At 41.1% G+C, this 22,653-nt stretch overlaps 2 protein-coding genes across 3 annotated transcripts in view; both read left to right on the top strand.

The window, feature by feature from the left end:
- LOC120936255 (adhesion G protein-coupled receptor F5-like) overlaps positions 1 to 3,473 on the top strand; it is a 285,594-nt gene extending 282,121 nt beyond the window's left edge. For both annotated transcript variants that reach the window (XM_040348474.1, XM_040348473.1), the window contains exon 21: positions 916 to 3,473. In XM_040348474.1, the coding sequence (XP_040204408.1) occupies positions 916 to 992 (77 nt within the window). In that variant the 3' untranslated portion in view covers positions 993 to 3,473. The remainder of the gene's footprint in view (positions 1 to 915) is intronic.
- Positions 3,474 to 10,998: 7,525 nt separating this feature from the next.
- LOC120936253 (adhesion G protein-coupled receptor F4-like) overlaps positions 10,999 to 22,653 on the top strand; it is a 330,798-nt gene continuing 319,143 nt past the window's right edge. The window contains exon 1 of the mRNA XM_040348471.1: positions 10,999 to 11,109. The gene's annotated coding sequence lies outside the window, so the exon portion shown is untranslated. The remainder of the gene's footprint in view (positions 11,110 to 22,653) is intronic.

Genomic DNA, 22,653 nt, shown 5'->3' with positions numbered 1-22,653 from the left:
ATCTTAATGGGGAGTTCAACCAAAAAAAAGGTACTTCCGCATTTCGGAATCCTCCCCCCCTCCGGTGTCACATTTGGCACCTTTCAGGGGGAGGGGGAGCAGATACCTGTCTAATACAGGTATTTGCTTCCACTTGCGGGCATAGATGTTCGTGGATATCTACGCTACGTCCTCTGTCCCCCTGCTGTTTTCTCGGAGACACACAGGTCCCAGAAGACAGCAGGGACCATTCAGATCGTGGGGAACTAGGAAGTCACTTCCTGATTCCCTAACAAAAGATGGCGGTGGCAGCACCCGAGAGCCGAGGGACAGATCGGCTTCGGGTGCCAACATCGTGGGCGCCCTGGACAGGTAAGTGTCCATATTTGAAAAATCAGCAGCTGCAGTATTTGTAGCTGATGACTTTAAAAAAAAAAAAATTGTGGACACCGCTTTAAACAAAAAAAAATAGCCTTTAGTTATACTTTAAAAAATGATTGCCAATGCTTCAAAATCTACACTTTAGATCAATACTTAGTAGACTTACAGGGGTGTATTTATTAAAAATTTGTATCGCTATTCATCCATCAAAGCTGCGTGCAAATTTATGTTTTCAGACTATATTCTATGCAGTTTGAATTTGTGAGTGCGGAAAATACCTCATTATGGCCACTAGATGGTGCCAACTATTCTAAGAAATATGTATGCTCCTCAGCTCCACCTAGTGACTACAATGTAGTATTTTTTGAATTCTGGAAAATATAGCCTGAGAACATTTGATTTCTAGCACAAATTTACATACTGTATCAGTAGACAAACCGCTATATAATGTGTTATGATGTGTTACACCCCACATGGCATGTGAGTCCTGAACATAAGTATTTATAATGTATTTGATATCTATGTAAACCCTAATGTTTGTATTTTCTTTCCTAGGAGTATACAATATTACTTCAGCTCAGGTGAACTCCTCCAGCGAAATGGCTTCAAATTCCTACTCATTGCTCACCTGACAATAAAGGAACATGCCAGCTGTACCCTATTGCCTATCTCTGGATATGCTCTAGTGTGTTTGTTGAGTCTGCTGTATGCACTTTATTCCATGCTGTCATTCATTTATTTCTTCTAGTGCATTGTAATGCAGGCAAGCTGTCTGAACTGTTACCACTATAATCTGTTTGATATCACAGACTGGTTACTGTTTATCTTAGTGTATCACAGCTTATATACAATATCATCATGCAATATACTTGAAATAATCGTCTGTCTGGTTTCAGCTGAGGCTAAGTGAAGTCTAAATTATATTAGATGTAAATTGTACAGTAACATATCATTTTCCTGAGAAAAGTTAGCTGTAAAGTTTAGTCCCTGCTTCCCATGGAAAAAGCTATTACACTAAGCTTCATTTGACTACTACAGAGAATGCAATGCACGGAGGGATTGTGCCTAGTGCCAAAAGACATTATATCATTATTTTTCACCACTGCATTCCAGAAATATGCTATAAAGTGTAATCCACAGTGAACAGTGCTAATTGACCTAACTAAAAGAGTGTATTTATTAAAATAAAAAATCACAGCAGTTTGTCCCTCAAACCTGCATGTAAATTCATTCGGTACAAATGGGGCAAAATTGAATGTTCTCCATCTATATTCTCTGCAGTTCAACTGTATGAATGTGGAAAATGCTGCATTATAACCATTAGATGGTGCTGAGGAGCATACTTAATTCCTGTGATAGTCAGCGCTATCTAGTGGCCATATTGTCATATATCACACATGGCAGAGAATCTAGCCAGAGAACATTTGATTTTGCCCCAATCGCACAGAACGAATTTACATGCAGTTTCGATGATCGAACAGCTGTGCAATTTATTTTATAAATACACCTCTAAGTATATGTTCAATATTATACCGTATACCCTGCTAATGGGTTACTTAAAGTGTATGTCCAGCCAAAACTATTTTTGCATAAATTTTTTTTTATTGATGTCTGTGATGCTGTTCCTTAATTTCTGGTCAAACCATTTTTGTTGGGACAGTCAGGGTAAACCTCTCTAACAAGGCCCCCAAACAGCAATACAACAATAGGGGTTCTAATCACTCCCCACTTCTTCCAAACCTATAATAAAGAGTAATGTGCAATTTTCAATATTTTTTTTTAACAAGCAGTGACTCTTTTCTTGATCTGACTGATGACTGGCGTCCCAAATAATTTTCCATCTTTTTACTCTTTTATTTAACCTATTTATTAAAAAGTTGTATGTGTAAGAACATTTGCATCACTTTAAACCCAGTAAAGCCTTCTTTACCTAAATATGTTTTATCCGTCTGCTGTTACTATATATGTAATATGCTCTTGCAGGATGCCTAAGAACAAAATTTTATAAAAATAGATATGGCAAGGATTTGCTTAAAGTTCATGTGTTTGGATGATGGTGATGTTGTGGAGCTTGATAAAGAATAACAAGAGGGTTAGTAATAATTCATGGAGGGAATGCTGCTTTATATACCCTGTGGTGTTGCTCGCTCAATTAATCTGGTGTGGGGGCTGGAACTGGAAGGTCAGCCTCCTGATCATGCAGCACTGTGGTTGTACAGTGCTGATGTCATCGGGAGATTGTCCTATCGTACCAATTGTTGATAGTTGAACGTGAGCTGTCGGTGATATGAGCTAGTTAGTTGAACGTGAGCTGTCGGAAGTCCTCAGAACTATGATCCATAGTTCTGAGGACACCAATAGTGTGCGTGCCAGAACAAGACACTGACGCATATATGACACATATATGATGCATATAAGCAGAGGCTGGGCGCTAAGGCCCAACCGCCTGCTGTTGCATATATGCATGTTGCTGTTGTAAAGGTGTTAAAATGCATTAGGTAGTATGGACTTTATTGAAGTGAGGATCAATGTTTCGACTTGTTGATCTGCTTCTTCAACTGGGATCATATGACAAATGCCTAAGTTTTTATGTGACCAACACTAGGGTGATCCCAGACAAGCAGTTTCTCCAGGAAGTGTTTTTTTACACTCTACTTTTTCTTCACAATAAAAAAAAAAGTGAAACAAAAATAAAAATCCACTTGAAACACTTTTTGCATACTATATTGCCAGACTTTTAAGCAAGAAGCCATATTCTGAAATACATAAGTGCTGTGTGAGATACACCAACCTCATTCCACTGAATTTGCATCAGCTAACTTTGATAAAAAGGTCTTCTCCATCATCTGTTGTTGCATTGTTAGTGAATTCCCAAGCGGATGCTGTTGAAACAAAAAATAAAATTGAAACCACAAAGAGGAAATGGCAACAGACTTGAGCAATGTATGTTACTCTAGAACAGGGGTCTACAAACTATGACCCGCAGGTCACATTCGGCCCACTACAGGATTTTATCCAGAATTCAGTATAACCTTAGTGTGCACAGATTGAAAACTAAAGTGGTTGTAAAAACTATTTTTTTTCAATTAAAAATAATAAACATGTTATACTTACCTGCTCTGTGCAATGGTATTGAATAGAATGGTCCCTTACCTCCTCTTTGGGAGTCCCCCCCCCCCCCCCACCAATGCTCTTCTCTTCTGTCCCGCGCATGCCCCAAAAAGACACACACAGTGCGGCTCAGTCCCGTCCCCTGCTCTCTGTTTAGAGTTTAACTCACAGCAGCTGGAACTGATGGCTCCTGCTTTTGATGGGTCTCCTATGAGAGGGGAGAGAGGAAATGCAGCCGGGCATAGCGCTGGATCGACTGAGGACTCAGGTAGGTGCTAGGGAGGTCAAAACAAGTGGTAAACTTTTTTTTTACCTTAATTAAGGAGTGCATTTAGATAAAAAAAGTTTTTAACTTTAGAAACACTTTTCCCCTGCTGTAGCAAATTGGATCATGCTCCGCTGGGGTTTTTTGCCTTCCTCTGGATCAACTGTGGGTATGGAGTTGGGTGTATAGGATTTTACTGTGTTTTTTTATTTTGTTTTTTGTGGTTGAACTGGATAGACTTGTGTCTTTTTTCAACCTGACTAACTATGTAAGGTCGGAAAGGGGCTGCCTGTGGTCTATGCATCAACCGTCTCCAACCCCCACTCAGACTCTAGGGGGACTCTTATTGGGACCCTAATGAAAGGGGGATATAATTAGGATCCCAATGTAAGGGGTGCTTCTGATGTGATAGGGGACTCTAATTGGGGGGTGCTAATGGGGTTCCTGATGTAAAGGGGATTCTGATGAAGACCCTAAAATAAAAGGGAATCTAATGGACCCTGATGTGACAGCGAACCATATCGGGGACACAAATGTAAGGGAGGACTCTGATCTAATTGGGCCCTGATGTACAAGTTACTCTGTTGTAAGTGGGAATTTATGGGGGTTTTTGTCCTGCAAATAATTGTAAAACACACAATGTGGCAATCCTACTGAAATGTTTGGAGACCCCTGCTATAGAATATATGAGAGGTGTGGCTTATTTGGATGTTGGTTGAGTGGAGAGGTAACAAACGTCTGAACTCTGCAGTGTTTCTGTAGATCTAAGGTGCTCTTAATGTGAGCGAATATTAGGAGTTATTTTAATGTTTATCTATAAGTAATTTTTCATACTATTTTCACATTCGTATGGCAAAAGTTTAACAAGCTCATACATGGCCAACTATTGTCTCATGTAGCCTTTTTCAACCAGGGTTCCTCCTTTTTAAAAGGACCTCCTATTTGATGGTGCCTGCACAGTTTCAGGATGAACGGCATTTGGTAGAGCCAGCAGCATGGCACCATTTTTAGCTGCATGGGTGGCACTCTGACCACTTCCTTAAGGAGTGCATTCTTCCCACTGACTACCAGTATAAGGGGCGTTTTTCCAAATGGCCCTGTAACAAATTGGTTTTAGCAGGGATTCCTCGAGGCCTAAAAATTATTTTATAGATTCCTGTGTAGTAAAAAGGTTGAGAATGACTGGCCTAAGGTTTGTAGGTATCCTAAAGAGAACAAGTCATGATCAAAGTTATGCAAGAATATGAACACTTTCATTCTGCACTATAATTCGTCCCCTGATTTAACTAATGACAGGGTAAGAGGGGTGTTTTTCCTGAGTTCTTAATTGACTCTGCTATACCCCCTAATAAATATTTATACATCTCCCTGACCTTGAGAATCTTTTATTGGTGTCTAGGACTATGCAGACCTTTTGTTTTGGTGTGTCTAGAATTTATTATGCGGAATTTATAAAGCGGATTTAAACTGAAAGTTCTGTTGGACTGTAAGTTACGCTAAAAAAAGATAGATATTTTTTTAAGGTAAGCTTGCACATTTGTGATCATTTAAGTCTGAATATTTAGATTCTTGCATAACTTTAGTGATGCATAACTTTAGTGATGACGGTTCTCTTTGGAAGTATACGGTCCATTGTTTTAAATAACAGACCATGCCCATATTCAGGCACAAAGAGCAATAAAGTACTGTCACTGTAACTAAGCAAGAAGCAAGCGAAGATGGCTACTCCATCGCACATATACATTTACAGAATATTCACAGAAAAACATTATTTTAAACCTTAGTATATATTCATAAAGTGTTTTACATTATGCTAATCACGCTCACATGTATACCTAAAAAATACAAAACAGTTCCATTTTACATTATGACGACCACATCCTATATTCAAATCTATTTGACATTTGGGACTTTCCAATTAAGATCTATCATAGTTTTATTTTGTATAACTATTTATTTCACTTTCTTCATTGCTAAAATGTTGTATTTTAATTCATTATGTGTTGGCTCCTGCTGTAATTTTGCTGAATTTGTTGCTTGTATGTACTTAAAGATCACTTTATTATTGTGGTTATATTAAACTAAAAAATGTATGTAGGCAAGAGTTGTGTTTATTTTACGCTCAATTTGTGTGCTTTGTAGACAAAAAAGCACAGGGTAATAACAGAAAGGAATCTAACAAGCATGACCTTTAGCAGCCAATCACATTCAAGTTACACTACATGGCCAAAAGAAATTGTGGACATCTGATCATCACACCTATATAAGCCTGTTGTACATCCCATTCCAAAACGATTGCTCCCACAATTCTCCCAGCTATTGCAAGCGTTATTTTTTTTAGAAGGGACTCCACAAGTTTTGGAGTTTGTCTGTGAGAATTTGTGTCTATTTGAGCAAAAGAACATTTGTGAAGTAATGATGAGAAGACCTGGATAGCAATTTGCGTTCCACTTCATCCCAAAGATTTTCAGTCAGGTTGAGGTCAGGGTTCTGTGAAGATCACTTGAGTTCCTCTAAACCAAACTCATCAAACTATGTTTTTTGCTCACATGAACTCAATAATATGGAAGGGTGTCCTCATACTTTTGGATATTTAGTGTACGCTGGGTAAAAAAACAAAAACAACTAGCATGTCACTGGCTTCCCTGTTAATCTCAGTTGAATTTGCTGTTATATTTAAATTTGTACTGCAGCTTCTACAATGATACCATGGTATGACCACACAGAAAGGCGAGCAATTCTGAAAGTTTGACTTCACATTTCTGAAATACATATCTGCTCCAGTAAGAATTATGTTGGAACATTCTTAATAATTCTGAACAATTGTTTGTCAGAGTATTTATTCCTGCCATCATTGTCAACCAGGCCCGGACTGGCCATAGGGCACACAAGCACATTTGGAGGGCAGAGGCCGCATGTCCCAGGGTTGGGACAAGGGGTGGGCAGAGGGAGGGCCAGGCATCCAGCTGTGTTCTGCTTCAATTGCCGGCATCCGCATCATCCCTTACCACCCGTCATGCTAGTCAAACAGAAACGGGGAAGCTTTCCCTAGGCTCCTCCTTGACTCTAATGTGCCCTATGAGAGAAGATGAGGAGGAGCCTGGAGGAACATCTCCCATCCCAGGAATTGAGCAATAATGTAAACAGTCTGAGGTATGTGAGGTATGATCATGCTTTTCCATACTGCCTTTGGATGTTCACCATTAAGTGCTTGTAGTCCCCATTTGATTACATGCAAAATGAGAACGTAAGCATGAGAGACCACAGTCAGCAATTCATATTTTGTGAAAGTTGATGGATTCACTGCTACTTAACATCAGGGGCATAAAGGTGGCATTAGCTTTGTATTGCGCAAGAGATGTGATGTCCAGCTGTTCCATCCTGTCCAAATATGGCCTCTTTGTATTGTATTGGGTTGATTTGCTAATGGCAAATAAGCTGTTCTCTTTTCAAGTGAATTTTCCGTTAACTTAGTGAATGTGGTGAAAATTTTAATTGCAATGAATCACAACCACATGCAAGGACAATTAAAAAAAGTATTTTTGCTTGCACGTGATTGGATAATGGAAGTCAACAAAGTTTCACCTCATTCATAAGGTATAAATTATCTTTCAAAGTGAACAGTCTATTTGCCTTTAGTAAATTAACCCTTATGTGTATATATTTTTTTCTTACAGCCATTACAGTACCATATCCACATTTCAAACCTGTTGACACTATCAAATGCTCAATAAATATTTCTTGGACATTTTTGGCATTGCTCTAAACCACGAACATCCTAAAGTGTAAAGAGCTGAGTGTATGTTAATACAATAAACCTTCATACAATGTTAATACAATAAACCTTCATACAGATCTGGAATGACAGTTTATTTAAATTATTCCTTCCCTATATTTTACATAACTATACCCTGTTTCATGTGTATAAAGTCTGAATGTGAAAACACTTTGGATGTTAATTGATAAGATGCTGAATATGTATATGTCTTGTATAAACGTATTTTTTGTCGTTAGTCGTTACCTACACATACAACTGCCATAATACATGCTGTACTTGTGTCTTTTATTACTATGATATGTCTAGTTTATTGTTGCCTTCGGCATTTTTTTCTTACTACATTGTTTTATAAATATGCAAATAAAATCACAGAACCATTTCAGTATTTTTTTTGAATGCCTAAAATGCACAGCTAAAGCTGAACTGAAGGTGACGGCATTACCTTTGTTTTGTTTGCACAGGATTCATTATTCTTCAGATCAAAGTAAAGAGATAGAATAAAAAGTAGCCAGCACCCAAGCTGCCAGCACTTGTTAGGGCTCTGTTCCAGAATTATTCCCAATATAATAATAATTAAAATAATAATATAGCTCTAGCACTAATACAATTAAATACCATAAGCTGCTGATATCTAACACAATCTCATATATTTTTGAGTATTGAACCATTAACCACTTGCCGACCAGCCGCCATTATTATACTGCAGCAGGTCGGCACGATCCAGCGAACCGTCGTAGCTGTACGTCTGTACCTTTAAGCGGGACTGCGCCCTCTGCAATGCAGTGGTGCCAATGCGTGTGGCCGGCGGTCGCAATGACCGCCGGCCACGCGCGATCGTGGGCACGAGAGGCAGAACAGGGGCATGTGTGTGTAAACACACATCCCAGTTCTGTGAGGAAAGGAGAGGCAGATTGTGAGTTCCTACTAGCTAAGAACCACGATCTGTCATCTCCTCTAGTCAGTCCCATCCCCCTACAGTTAGAACACACACTAGGGAACACAGTTAACCCCTTGATCGCCCCCTAGTGTTAACCCCTTCCCTGCCAGTGACTCTCTTGGCTATGGCTGTCCCCCCATGAACAGCAGAGTTGAGATTACTCTAAAAGTGTCTGGTACAGACGTCACATCTGTGTGCAGTGCAGAGCAGCAGGAAGATCAGCGGGATCTAGACTGGAGCAGATGAACTAGCAGACGACACAGGTTGTGTGCAACATGGGAACGCTATAGTAAAAGGTGAGTGGGGATTTGAGAGATAGGACTCAGTGGCAGAGGATCAGCAGAGCTGGGGGACTGGAGCAAGAGAAACTAGCAATGTCACATGTGCTGAGCAGCACGAGAGCTTTATAGCAAGAGGCGAGTGGGTCGAGAGAGAGGTGGATCAGCAAACTAAATCAGCAAAACAGGTTACTACTAAGTGGGGTGAATGGAGGATCAGCAGAGCTGGGGGTTACTAATGAGTGGGGGATCAGCAGAGCTGGGGGCTACTACTGAGTAGGGCTTCAGCAGAGCTCTGGGTACTACTGAGCAGAGGATCTACTGAACAAGGGTACTAATAAGCTGGGGATCTGCTAAACAAGGGCACTAAGAAGCTGGGGATCTGCTGAACAAGGTTACTAATAAGCTGGGGATCTGAGGAACAAGGGTGCTAATAAGCTGGAGATCTGCGGAACGAGGATACCAATGAGCTGGGGATCTTCTAAACAGGGGTACTAATGAGCTGGGGATCTGCTGAGTGAGGGGTACTACTGAGTTGGGGTTCCAAGGGGCCCCTTTAACAAACTGAAAATAAACATACACACAGTGCATTTGCCAAGCTTCAAAACACATGTGAAGTGATAGGCAATGGTAGGTAATGACTAAGCGCTAACATTTGCAGTCTACTTCTTTGTCCCCTGCTCCATTTGTTCACCACCTGCCACATGATGCTTCAATGAAGGGGATTTTTGGAAGTGCAGCTGTCCGGAATCAATGCTTTATGAAGTGATAGGCACGTTAACGTGTGTTAAAGGCGAAACAAATAAGCCCCTAGGGTTGATTGAAGTAGAACAGGGTTGAGTGTAAGTAGCATTGTATATGTGGGGGAGCAGTGTTGTAACATACAGACCAGTCGTGTTCAACCAGGGTGCCCTGGCATCCTGTGCCCTCCGCCGCTTACCTGAGCCGTCGGTGGCGGCGGAGGCGATCGGGTCCTCCCCCTGGCTTGGTATGGAGACGAGTGAGGGGATGGTGGCCCCCCACCCATTTTCATACCATTGCATGGTGGAAGCGATGTCAAAACGTCACTTCTGCCCATAGCTCTTAAAGAGACATTTTTCAAATTACATTTAAATATTTTTTTTTATTGCATTTTAGTGTAAATATGAGATCTGAGGTCTTTTTTTCCCCAGATCTCATATTTAAGAGGACCTTTCATGCTTTTTTTCTGTTACAAGGGATGTTTACATTCCTTGTAATAGGAATAAAAGTGACACAATAAAAAAAAAAGAACAGTGTAAAAATAAAAAATAAAAGGTAAAATTAATAAGAAACGTTTTTTAAATGTGCCCCCCTCCCCGTCAAGCTTGCGTGCAGAAGCGAACGTGTGTAGCGCCCGCATATAAAAGAGATTTTCAAACCACACATGTGAGGTATCGCCGCGATCTGTAGAGCGAGAGCAATAATTCCAGCCCTATAATTACAGCCCTCTGTAACTCAACACATGCAACCTGTAGAATTTTTAAACTTCGCCTATGGAGATTTTTAAGGGTAAAAGTTTGTCACCATTCCACGAGCGGGCGCAGTTTTGAAGCGTGACATGTTGGGTATCAGTTTACTCGGCATAACTTTATCTTACACAATATAAAGAAAAAATTTGGCCAACTTTACTGTTGTCTTATTTATAAAAAAAAAAATGTTTCCAAAAAAAGTGTGCTTGTAAGACCGCCGCGCAAATACAGCGTGACAGCAAGTATTCCAATGACCACCATTTTATTTTCTAGGGTGTTAGAAAAAAATATATAATGTTTGGGGGTTCTGAGTAATTTTCTAGCAAAAAACTGTTTTTAACTACTTGCCGACCAGCCGCTGCAGTTATACGGCGGCAGGTCGGCTCCCCTGCGCGAGAGCCCGTAGCTCTACGTTGCCTCGCGAAGCGGCCCCTAGGGGCGCATCCCCCCACTCGTCCCTGATCCCAACGCGCGTGCCCGGTGGGTGCGATCACCGCCGGGCACCCGCGTTAGCTCGTTACAGAGCGAGGACCGGGAGCTGTGTGTGTAAACATATATATATTTTATACCACTGGGGATTCCCATATATTCTTTTTTTTCCTGTGTGGTATCTTTTAGTTCTCCCGTCTTCTTCCGGGTGGAGTTGCCCTTGCAGCTATTTCCCTTCACCCAGTGATAAACTGGAATGTCCACATGTGAAACTTGAAGACAGAAAAGAAACACAAAGGTGAATTCTTTGAGTAAGGCAGGAATGAGGAAGTGTGTCTTAAAAATTCTCATTATCCGTTGTATCCCCATATTATTTCTTAAATACAGTTCATTGCAGCACTTGTTACACTGGAAGTATGTGAGCGAGGAACTGCAGGACAGGAGACATAATACGGCAACATGTGAGTACTACCATATTAGAGCTTCTTATGACAGCTGGAAAATCTACCCATATTTAGCTAGATCAAGCAATAATCTCACCTCTGCTGTCCATGGGGGGACAGCCATAGCCAAGAGATTTGGGGAAAACAGTGATTAGCTCTCCTAGTATTATTACTATATTTTCCCTCTTGATATACTAGAGCTAGAAGTATGTGGCATCAGCTCACCTTCTCCCTCCATAGCATAAATATGGACGCTCCGAGCTAAGGTGAGCTAAATTGATCACCATAACCAAGATACAATTCAGAGGGTGTAGACCTGAACATACATCTCTCCATTAGACCAGAGCAGACAATGTACAGCTTATAAATTGTAACTTTTTTATAGTGTAAGGCAGGCTAGTGAAATCATTTTAGAATAAGTCGGGTACACACGTCCTGAAAATTGGCCGATTCGGCAGGAACTGCCCGGCTTTCGGCATGTGTGCACTGCTGTCTGTTGCACAGGCATGCTGGAAAACCAGCACCTCAGCAGCTGAACCAAATATTCTGATCCCCCTGTCAGAACACAATAGCACTGTAGGGAAGATACCTGCATCAACATCCCTTGTGTAGATATGGGGATCAGTCAGTTTAAAAAAAAAAAAAACGTGTGTGTACCGAGTGTTACTCCCTTATGCATGCACATACTGTTGTGGTATCTGTTACATGGAGACAGTTATCTAATCCTGCTTGTTCACTTTAGGCCCAGTTCACACTGCCCACGACTTCAAAGTTGTGCAACTTTCGTGGGACTTTGAAGTCGGACCCCAGCATGACTTTGGCACGACTTGTGTGTGACTTATGTAATAGAAGTCAGTGCAAGTCAGACCAAAGTCGGACCAAAAGTAGTGCAGGAACCTTTTTCTAAGTTGGAGCGACTCAAGTCGCATCGATTGGAATGGTTTCATTGCACAGAATGGAGTCCAACTTCTGACACGACAAGTGCTTCAAAGTCAGAGCGATTGTCGGGAAACATAAGGACACTATGGAAAGCCGTGTCTGCAAGAACATTACAAAGACAATAATAGTAATATACTCTGCAATTTTAATAAGGAATACAGTCTTCCTTAAAAGTATAGTTTTTTTTATAAGTCTTCCATAAAAGTGCATTTTTAATAAGGAATATAGGGCCAGATTCACAGACAAATGCGTTGCGCAGCGGCGGCGTAACGTATCCCATTTACGTTACACCGCCGCAAGTTTACAGCGTAAGTGCCTGATTCACAAAGCTCTTACCTGTAAACTTGCGGCAGTGTGACGTAAATCCGCTCGGCGCAAGCCCGCCTAATTTAAATGGGGCGGGCACCATTTAAATTAGGCGCGTTCCCACGCCGAACGTTCCGCGCATGCTCCGTGTTAAAATTTCCCGACGTGCTTTGCACGAAATTACGGCGCCCCGACGTTTTTTTTAACAGCGACGTGCGTTACGGCGTTTTGTATTCCCGGACGTCTTACGTAAAAAAAAAATCCGAAATTCGACGCGGGAACGACGACCATACTTTAACATGGATGATATAAAGATAAGCCATGTTAAAGCAGGTGTAACTTTGCGAAGGGAAAAAACGACTAGCGGCGACGTACGATATTGCGACGAACGCGCGGATCTTCGTGGATCGCCGTAACTAGTCATTTGCATATTCTACGCCGACTGCTATGGAATCGCCACCTAGCGGCCGGCCTAGAATTGCATCCTAAGATCCGACGGTGTAAGTCAATTACACCTGTCGGATCTTAGGGCTAGCTATGCGTAACTGATTCTATGAATCAGCCACATAGTTAGGACGGGCGGATCACAGAGATACGACGGCGTATCAAGAGATACGCCGTCGTATCTCTTCTGTGAATCTGGCCCATAGTCTTCCTTTACCACTTCCCTACTGGGCCAATTCTGGCATTTCTCTCTATCATAATCATAATTATTTTAGTAGAAAACTACTCAGAATTCCCAAATATGATATATGTTTTTAAAGCAGTCGCTATAGAGAATAAAATGGTGGGTGTTGCACAGTGTTTGCACAGCGATTTTTCAAACACAATTCTTTTGGAAAATATACACTTTAATGATGTTAATGAAAAAAAACACAAGATAGAGCCCATTTTTGTTAAGTATAAAAGATGATGTTACGCTGAGTAAATAGATACCTAACATGTCACACTTTAAAATTGTGCATGCTCGTGGAATGGTACCAAATGACGGTATTTAAAAATCTCCATAGTTCAGCGTTACAGAAGAGGTCTAGTGCTAGAATTATTGCACTCGCTATAACGTTGGTGCAAACACCGTTTACATATGCGGGCGTGACCTGCGTACGCATGTGCTTGCGCACGCCAGCACAAGGGGGCCAGGGAAGCTTTAACTTTTTTTATATTTATTTTTACATTTATTTTTACATTGTCCCTTTAATTATTATTTTTTTGATGACTTATTTCTATCACAAGAAATGCAAACATCCCTTGTGATGGAAATAAGGCATGACAGGTCCTTTTTATGGAGAGATCTGGGGTCTATAAGACCCCTAAACTCTCCTCTACCCTGAAAAACATGAGATTAAAAAAAAAAAACATTGATCTCTGCTTTCCAGAAAAACAATGGCAGTGTTTACATCTGCCAACAGCGGAAGTGAGGCTATGGCTTTGTTTCTGGTCTCCCAGGAGCATAGAGATGGGCAGGGACCATCTGGTCCACGGCCGGCTGTGATAACCAGATCAGATCCTGGGCTGTCCGACCCCACTTGCTACCTGTAAAAGCAATCCAGTGGCTAATCAGCTGCAAGGATGGCTTTTACATAATAAGAAATCACCAGCTGAAAAAAAAAGATACCGGGATGATGACTGTAGCTGCAGGCATCATCCCGATATAACCACCTCAACCTAAGGACGTCCATGGACTTCCTCTGGTCGGGAAGTGGTTAAAGTGGTATTAAACACAAAAGCAAACATTTATTATATTGCAGTTTACCGATTCTTGATGTGGTGGCTGCATTAGTTGGCATTTTCCATTAAACACCAGAATTTGCAGGTCAGCCACTGGTGCCCCATGCTTTTCACAGATGAGAGCAGGTTCACCCTGAGAAAATGTGACAGACGTGAAAGGGTCTGGAGAAGCCGCTGAGAACTTTATGCTGCCTGTAACATCGTTCAGCATGACGGGTTTGGTGGTGGGTCAGTGATCGTCATATCCATGGAGGGACGCACAGACCTCTACAGGCTACACAATGGCACCCTAACTACCATTGGTATCGGGATGAAATCCTTGGACCCATTGTCAGACCCTACACTGGTGCAGTGGGTCCTGGGTTCCTCCTGGTGCACGACAATGCCCAGCCTCATGTGGCAAGAACATTCAGCCAGTTCCTGGAGGATGAAGAAATTGATACAATTGAATGGCCCCCACGCTCACCTGAACTAAATCCAAAAGAACACCTCTGGGACATTATGTTTCGGTCCATCCAGTGCCGCCAGGTTGCACCTCAGTCTGTTTAGGAGTTCAGTGATGCTCTGGTCCAGACCTGGGAGGAAATACCCCAGGACACCATCCTTCATCTCATTAGGAGCATTCCCTGATGTGGTCAGGCATGCATACAAGCACTTGGGGGCCATACAAACTACTGAAGACCATTTTGAGTTATTGCAATGAAATTTCAGCAAAATGGACTAGCTTGCTGCCTAATTTTTTCACTTAGATTTTTGGGGTGTCTTTGAATTTAGCCCTCTGTAGGTGGATACTTTTCATTTCCTTTAAATTATGTGCCATCCTTTCATTCCTAACACATTACCCAGTCCATATGAGTAGAGATACCCAGCATGAGATTTTTGCCCTTTGAGATCTGATATGTTTTCAGTGTTCCCTACATTTTTTTGAGCAGTGTATATATATATCTATCATCCCGGTAGCCCATATTAAGAATAGCATAACTGGGAACTTAATTGGATCCCATCGCCGTGCAACGTACGTACTTGAAATAAAAATAAAAATTGAAAAAAATAACATTACAGGGAAAATCTAGTACAATCTATTGGAATATTGGCTATCACGTGTAGAGTTTCAAAGTTTCCAGTAGATACCTGAAATCACAAATGTATGCGGGAGGGAAGTACCAAGAGGTCAAGTACAAAGATAGAATGTCTTGATAATAGATCCATTGGCATGAGAATGAAGTTCAGAATAAAGATCTTTAAATATTTCTAATAAATGTATCTGTTTCTCGATATCAACCCAAAGATTTGCATTCAACAGTTTTTTTTTTAGATTTGTCTTTGTCTGTAAAGACTGATAATTCAATGTTAAAAAACCTTTTTACTATCATATGCCATGTGAATTTATTCATGTTTGTAAAAATCGTAAAAGTATGGGTTTAACCTCCCTGGCGGTATGATTCTTTCAGAAAAAAGGTGCTGAAAGCGGTACCATTATTTGCAAGGAAATTTGGTGTTTTATACTGTAGGCCTGTAATTTTTAGGAATAACTCACTTAAATCTGACCAAACAAGAGACTAGTAGGCATCCCGGGTATGACATTTTTTTAAAAACAAAATTATAAATTATAATATAATAAATAATTATAAATAATTATAACAAATAATAATATAATTCTAATAAAAATTATTCAATGTAATCAACTCAAAATCACTGAAATTTGCTCAGTTGCAGAATTGTTGCGGTCATTATTTTTTTTTTTTATGACGAATTTCCCCACAAATCGCTATCGCACAATTCTGCAAGTGATTCTAATTTATTATCGCTGTTTTCTAGCTGATCTAAAACCATTTTTGACATAAAGGGGCACTTTTGGTTGCTATGGACAATCTACAGTTTGCAGGGAGAAAGAAAGGTTTTTATTATATAAAAGAACACGTAGGGCACTGGGCAGACCACTAGGGACAAGGGGGGTGTGTTTTTTTTACATACAGTACTGTAATCTATAAGATTACAGTATACTGTATGTAATGTGTTTGTTTACGTTTTTGAATTTGGAGCCGTTCTCCGCTCCCGTGCATCGTAACGTCGCAGGGAACGAAGATCGGCGGCACAGGAGGACACTGTGTGAATCGAGCGAGGTCCCGCTCGCTCACACAGCGCGGTGGCATAGCTGGATCCAGGGACAAGGTAAGTAACTTTGTCTGCTGCTGCAGCGAGGCAAGCCCGAGTCTGACTCTGGGTTACCGCTTTTGGTATGAAAATTTCACCCCGAGTCAGACTCGGGAATACTGCCAGGGGGGTTAAAATCAGGTGCAAAATAAAGACCTTTAATTAATAGGGAAGTTGTTTTTTTCTTGAAAGTATGGTAGTGAATATATAAAATATTTTTACTCCAACTAAATGAAGTTCTAAATATTTTTGACTTTTTATGTGAAGCCAATGAATTTTTTCAAATAGTTTGTTTGAAGTAATTCCTTATAAGGTACAGTACTGGTGGTGTTGACTATGGGGATATCTATTAGTTTTTTTTTGGATCCCGTGTATAATCACAAATATGCAGTACATAGATCTTCTTACACTTTTTCTTCCATCACTAAAGACCAAACTTGTTGGATTTAGGGACATATTAAAATATGGTGATATTATTGTGCTCTAATAGGACTTTTGTTGTTGGTCTTAATGGGGAAGTCCTCAAAAGATACACATGGAATGTGGATCCACAGGTGAAGTACAGCCAAACAAGCTTTGGCTGTACTTCTCCTTTAAGCATTTGATACAGCGTATTTTTAGTACTAGATTTCTAACCTCCTTATTTGTGTGGAGTAAGAGAACTATTATAAATCTGTTTAGTGGATTACAATTTTTGAGAGTGTCATAACTTTGGCAAAATAGATTTAGAACCATTTTTTATATATTAAGAAACAGGTATGGGGTGATTTTGCTTTATGTTTTGATGCTTTTATTTTTTTTGGAATGCATTCTTTACAGCATAATTCAGTAAAATGTCACAATACGAGGTATTGTAATGGCAGAGATTGCATATTTTGTATAAAGCAAGGATACGTTTCATTCAAAACAGTGTCTTGTATTCCATAGTCAAATGTATATGTCATCCAGAGAGGAGACTCATACTAAATAGATCCTATTTATAGAAAAGTATTGACTCTGGGGTTGATTTAGTAAAACTGGAGCATGCAAAATCTGGTGCAGCTCTGCATAGAAACCAATTGGCTTCCAGGTTTTATTGTCAATGGTTAATCGAACAAACTGAAGTTAGAAGCTGATAGGCTATCATGCTCAGCTACACCAGATGTTGCACTCTCCAGTTTTAGTATATCATGCCCTCTCTGTTCGGTGTGTGGTTCATTTTCGTGAGGAAATGTGATGTTGGTTTTAAGTTAAATAGAAGTCTAGGATTGTTTTGAATTATTTTTTTATAAAATAAATGTTTGGTCTTTCACATAAAGATTTTCTATGCTATGTAATCTTTTTTTATCTTGTTCTAGTTTATCGGTTTTGGTGGTGATAATTAGTTAATTACATAGTTTATAAGGTTGAAAAAATAGACCATGCAGTTCAACCTGTGTGTGTATGTGTTTCTAATTTTTATTCTATAAAGATTCCCATAGCCTTGTATATTCTGCTTTCTGGGGAAGGCATCTAAAGCTTTTTGAAGTTGTCAACATTCCCAACTAGTACAAATTATTGGGGGAGAAACTTTTCCGCAATCTAAGGTTAGACCTCTTTTGTTTTAACCTCAAATTGTGGTTCAATGTCCCCCTAAAGCAGAGTTCCACCCGCCTGCCCCTTTAAAAATTAAAAGTCAGCAGCTACAAATACTGCTGACTTTTAACATTAGGACACATACCTGTCCTGGAGTCCAGAAATGTCGGCACAGCAGCTGATGTTTCCATCAGCTGGTCGGGTGCTACCCTTGCCATTATAGGCAAGGTAAGGGAACCTGGCATTGTAGCCTTTCGCCTTCACGACTGGATCCCTACTGCACATGCGTGAAGTGCGCTGTGCTCTCTCACTGGCCTGGCAGAAGGGGAGGAGGGGGATGGAGCTGCTGACGTCATTCACCACTGCACAGTCTCCTGAAAGTGGGGACAGGGTACCTGTAAAAAACAGGTTCCCGCTCCCCCCTCCTCCCCCCTGAAAGGTGCCAAATGTGAATAGGATAAGCGCAAGTTTGAGTAAATAGTTTATTAGTTACTGGAGTCACCTTTAGACATGTGCACAGCAAAAATTTTCGTTTATTTCTGTTTCGTTTCTGTTCGTTTATCGTGATTCGTAACGAGTCGTAATTTCGTAAGACGTTAGTTATCGTATTCGTACTCTTTAGTATTTTCGTAACACTCTTTTTTCCGTTTCTGTTTTTTTCTGTTAGTTTATTCTTCGTTGAATCGAGATTCGTATTTTCGTTATATTTTGTATTCTGCCGCGTTCGTATTTTTAAAATGATTTTATTCGTTCCTTCGTTTTTACGTTAGTTTAATTTTCGTTGTTTTGTTATTCGTATTTACATTATATTTTCCATCATGCCGCATTCGTATTTTCGTAAAGAAATATATTTTCGTTGCTTTATGATCATTCGTATTTTCATGTCTAATTTCCTTTGATTGTAAAAACGTACTTTTGTAGATTTTATTGCATTCGTAATTCTGTTAGAATACATTTTACGTTTATTCGACACACTACTCGTCGTAATTTTGTAATTCGGATTTTACTGTGATTGACTTGACTGTCTTAGTTAGCACACACACCCTGTCTAGAATGAAGTCTGACGTAGAAGAAAACTAAAATATGTCAGATATTACAAATACAAATCTAGAAATTAGATGCACTGCAGTCTAAGGCCCCATACACACCATAGAATCTATCCGCAGATAAATCCCATCAAATGGGTTTCTGCGGATAGATCCTATGGTGTGTACACGCCAACGGATATTTATCCGGAGAGAAATCTCCCCTGGGATGGATTTCCAGCAGATGGATATTTGCTGACATGCTCAACAAATCCATCTGCTGAAATCCATTCCAACGGATGGATCCGCTCGTCTGTACAGACTTATCGGATCCATCCGTCCAAAGGGATTCCCCGCACGCGTCGTAATGATTTGACGCATGCGTGGAATTCCTTATATGACAGCGTCGCGCCCGTCGCCGCGTCATAATAGCGGCGACGGCGCGACACGTCATCGGCAGAGGATTTCAGCGCGGATTTCAATGCGATGGTGTGTACACGCCATCGCATAGAAATCCTCTGAAATCCTCGAGAGGATTTATCCGCGGATACGGTCCGCTGGACCGTATCTGCGGATAAATCCTCTCGTGTGTATGGGGCCTCACACAGAAAAAGACACAATGAGCCAGGAGGTAATGAGAAAGAAGCTCATTGGGGGAAGGAACAAACCTCTTCAGAGGAAAGGGACAGCGCTCAGTGGCTATTGGTCAATGTCCAGAAATATTTCAGTACTAACGAAAGCTAATTTACATTATTTTGTATTTTCGTTGTTTTCATTTCAGTTTTCCGAAGATTCGTAATTTATTTTTCGTTAGTTTTGATTTTCGTTTTTTAGTCTTTGTTCGGCATTTCGTTTTCTTTTCGGTCTTCGAATATTAGTAAGTTTGCATTTTCGTTAATTTTGTTTTTCGTAATTTTTTTTTTTTTTGGGTTCGGTATTTTCGTTGTTTCTATGTTTTCGTTTCTTTCATCTTTCGTATCTTCGTTGTTTTTCATATTCGTTTTTTTGAAAATATCGTTATTCGTTATCAATTGCGCTAAACCATTCGTTCATTCGTATGTTAACGAATCAACTAAAATAATGAAAATTGACGGAAAACGTATTCGTAACTTAAAAAATTGCACATGCCTAGTCACCTTTGACATTTTTGTTTTCAATATTATGGCATGTTGTGCCATATATGATAATCCTGGGATTGTCCACATAGTTTACCAGATTTTGATATACCGTATTTACCGGGGTATAGCGCGCTCCCGCGTATAGCGCGCACCCCTAAACTTGACCCGGATTCCTGTGAAAAAAAGATTTTTGTACTTACAGTTTTGGTGTCTTCCGCGGCGTCCATCGGCGGCCTCGTCGGGTCCGGCGTCCGTCTGCGGCTTCGGGTGTCCGGCGTCCTTCTGCGGCATCCTCGCGCCCTCCCCGTTCGTTTCCCGCGCCGAGTTTGAATACTGCGCCGACATATACCGAGCGCAGTACACTCGTGTATCGTCGGGCAGGCTCGGCTACTCTCGTGATGACGTCCTGTACGTCCAGGACGTCAACGCGAGAGGCGCCGAAACTGCCCAAAGATACACGAGTGTACTGCGCTCGGTATATGCCGGCGCAGTATTCAAATTCAGCGCGGGAAAGCGGGTATCGGCGTATACCGCGCACCCACGATTTTCAGGGCAAAATAGTGCGCGGTATACGCCGATAAATACGGTAATTGTACAATGCCTTTTTCTCTGGAGGGAATAACTGTAATCTTTGTAATTGGTCCCTAAAGCTGAGATTTTCCATCCTCAATAATGTTCTCAAATGTCTTAGTATTCCTTTTTGATACTTCTATCTATTTTAGAAAGAAAGAAGAGTAAAATAATTGTTGTTTAATTTGACTAGCTGAAGCTGCTTTTCTACATATTCCAAACTTCTTCTCTCTTTGCATGGGCATAGATTAGAGGGGTATAAGGGGGGATGAGGGGGTCCAACCCCTCTTTCCCCCCAGAGCATGTGTGGCACAGCAGCCACGCCAAGCACCCAAATCAGGACCTGCTCCTATAGCCTGTCAGTTCAGTGCAAGGAAGGACTGCCTGTTCTCTGGTCTGATGGACCTTTTTCATCGGTCCAAACCGATCGTGTGTAGGCCCCATAGGTTATTTAACCTTCGGTTAAAAAAAGCCAACCTGCTTTAAAATTTAACCGATGGATTGCTAACCGATAGGTCAAAACCGATCGTTAGTATGCACAACGATCGGTTAAAAATCCACGCATTCTCAGAATCAAGTCGACGCATGCTTGGAAGCATTGAACTTCATTTTTTTCAGCACGTCGTTGTGTTTTACGTCACTGCGTTCTGACACGATCGTTTTTTTAACCGACGATGGTGTGTAGACGCGACGGACCATCAGTCAGCTTTATCGGTTAACCTATGACAACGGTCCGTCGGTCCGTTCTCATCAGATGGACTGATCGTGTGTACACGGCATAAGTGCATTTTATGGAGAGGGGAGAGCTGTAATGAGGGGATAGAGTTGTTCTGGTGAATGGGAAGCTATTCACCAGGGGCAGGGCTGTCTGGGGGGGGGGGGGGGGATTGTACTTGGGAGAGAATTGTGCTGTTGGAGGGAATCTGTACTAGTGGGGTGGGATGGGGGGTTCTTTGCTGGGGGGGATTTTGACTTTTGGAAGGAGGTAATTTTTTGTTCTGCTTTGTCCACTGTGCATTACACACCCTAATCTCTGTTTTTCTTACCCTTGTATCCTGTTGGTATGCCTGTTGTTACCTTTGTATCTCTATGTTACACACTTCTTACCCTTGTACTCTGTAACATGTACAATCTTGACCCTGTTACACACTCTTGACCCTGTTACACACTCTTCTTGACCCCTGCTCTCTGTGTTTTACACACTTCCTACTCCTGTGCTGTGCGAGATGTGCAACCTGACTCCTGCTCTCTCTGCGTTACTTATTCTTGAGCCCTGCACTTTGTATATTTCCAATTCATGACCCCTGCTCTCTATACATTATATACACCTGATCTTGATTTTTTTTTTTTTACGTACTCTTGTTGTACCCTGGGCTCTGTGTGATATGCATTCCTGAACTCTGCCCTCTGTGCGTTACGCACTCCTGCCTCCTGTACTCTGTGCCATATGCACTCCTTACCCCTGCACTCTCTGACCCCTGCGCTTTGTGTCTTAGGCACTTCCAATCCCTATACTCTGTAAGATGTACACTCTTGACCCTGCCACGCTCTCTTTATCCCTCTTTGTGTCTTACCCATTTCTTACCCCTGTACTGTGTGACATGTGAACTCCTGACCCCTGCGCTGTCTGCTTTTCTTATTGTTGACCCCTGCACTCTGTATGTTTTCAATTCATGACACCTGCTCTCTGTACGTTATATACACCTGATCCTGATCTGTGTGTTGTGTATTCTTGTCCCATGGGCTCTGTGCGATATGCATTCCTGACCTCTGCTCTCTGTGCGTTATGCACTTCTGCCTCCTGTACTCTGTGCCATATAAACTCCTTACCCCTGCAGTCTCTGTGTTGCACACTTTTGACCCCTGTGCTCTGTTTCTTAAGCACCCATGTACTTTGTGCATTTTGACCTCAGGTGTTAAGCACATCCCACTGTTAGCTCAATTTGGCACAAGCATGATTCATTATGGCCCTCAAGAAAAATCTGAATATTTAGACATTCTGAGCCCCCATGGGGTAATACCTAGCTCAAGATACCTATTTAGGAAGATAATGTGCCACCACTGTGTACATTCAGCATTGATATTTTCTTCCATGGATCTTAATGCTTTCTGCAATTTTTTGCTACAGGGGAGGAGGTTGGAGTCTACCTGGAAGTGGCTAGATTTAC

The sequence above is a fragment of the Rana temporaria genome, chromosome 4, assembly GCF_905171775.1.
Source record: "Rana temporaria chromosome 4, aRanTem1.1, whole genome shotgun sequence".
NCBI lineage: Eukaryota > Metazoa > Chordata > Amphibia > Anura > Ranidae > Rana > Rana temporaria.
This window is presented reverse-complemented; position numbering and strand designations above follow the sequence as displayed.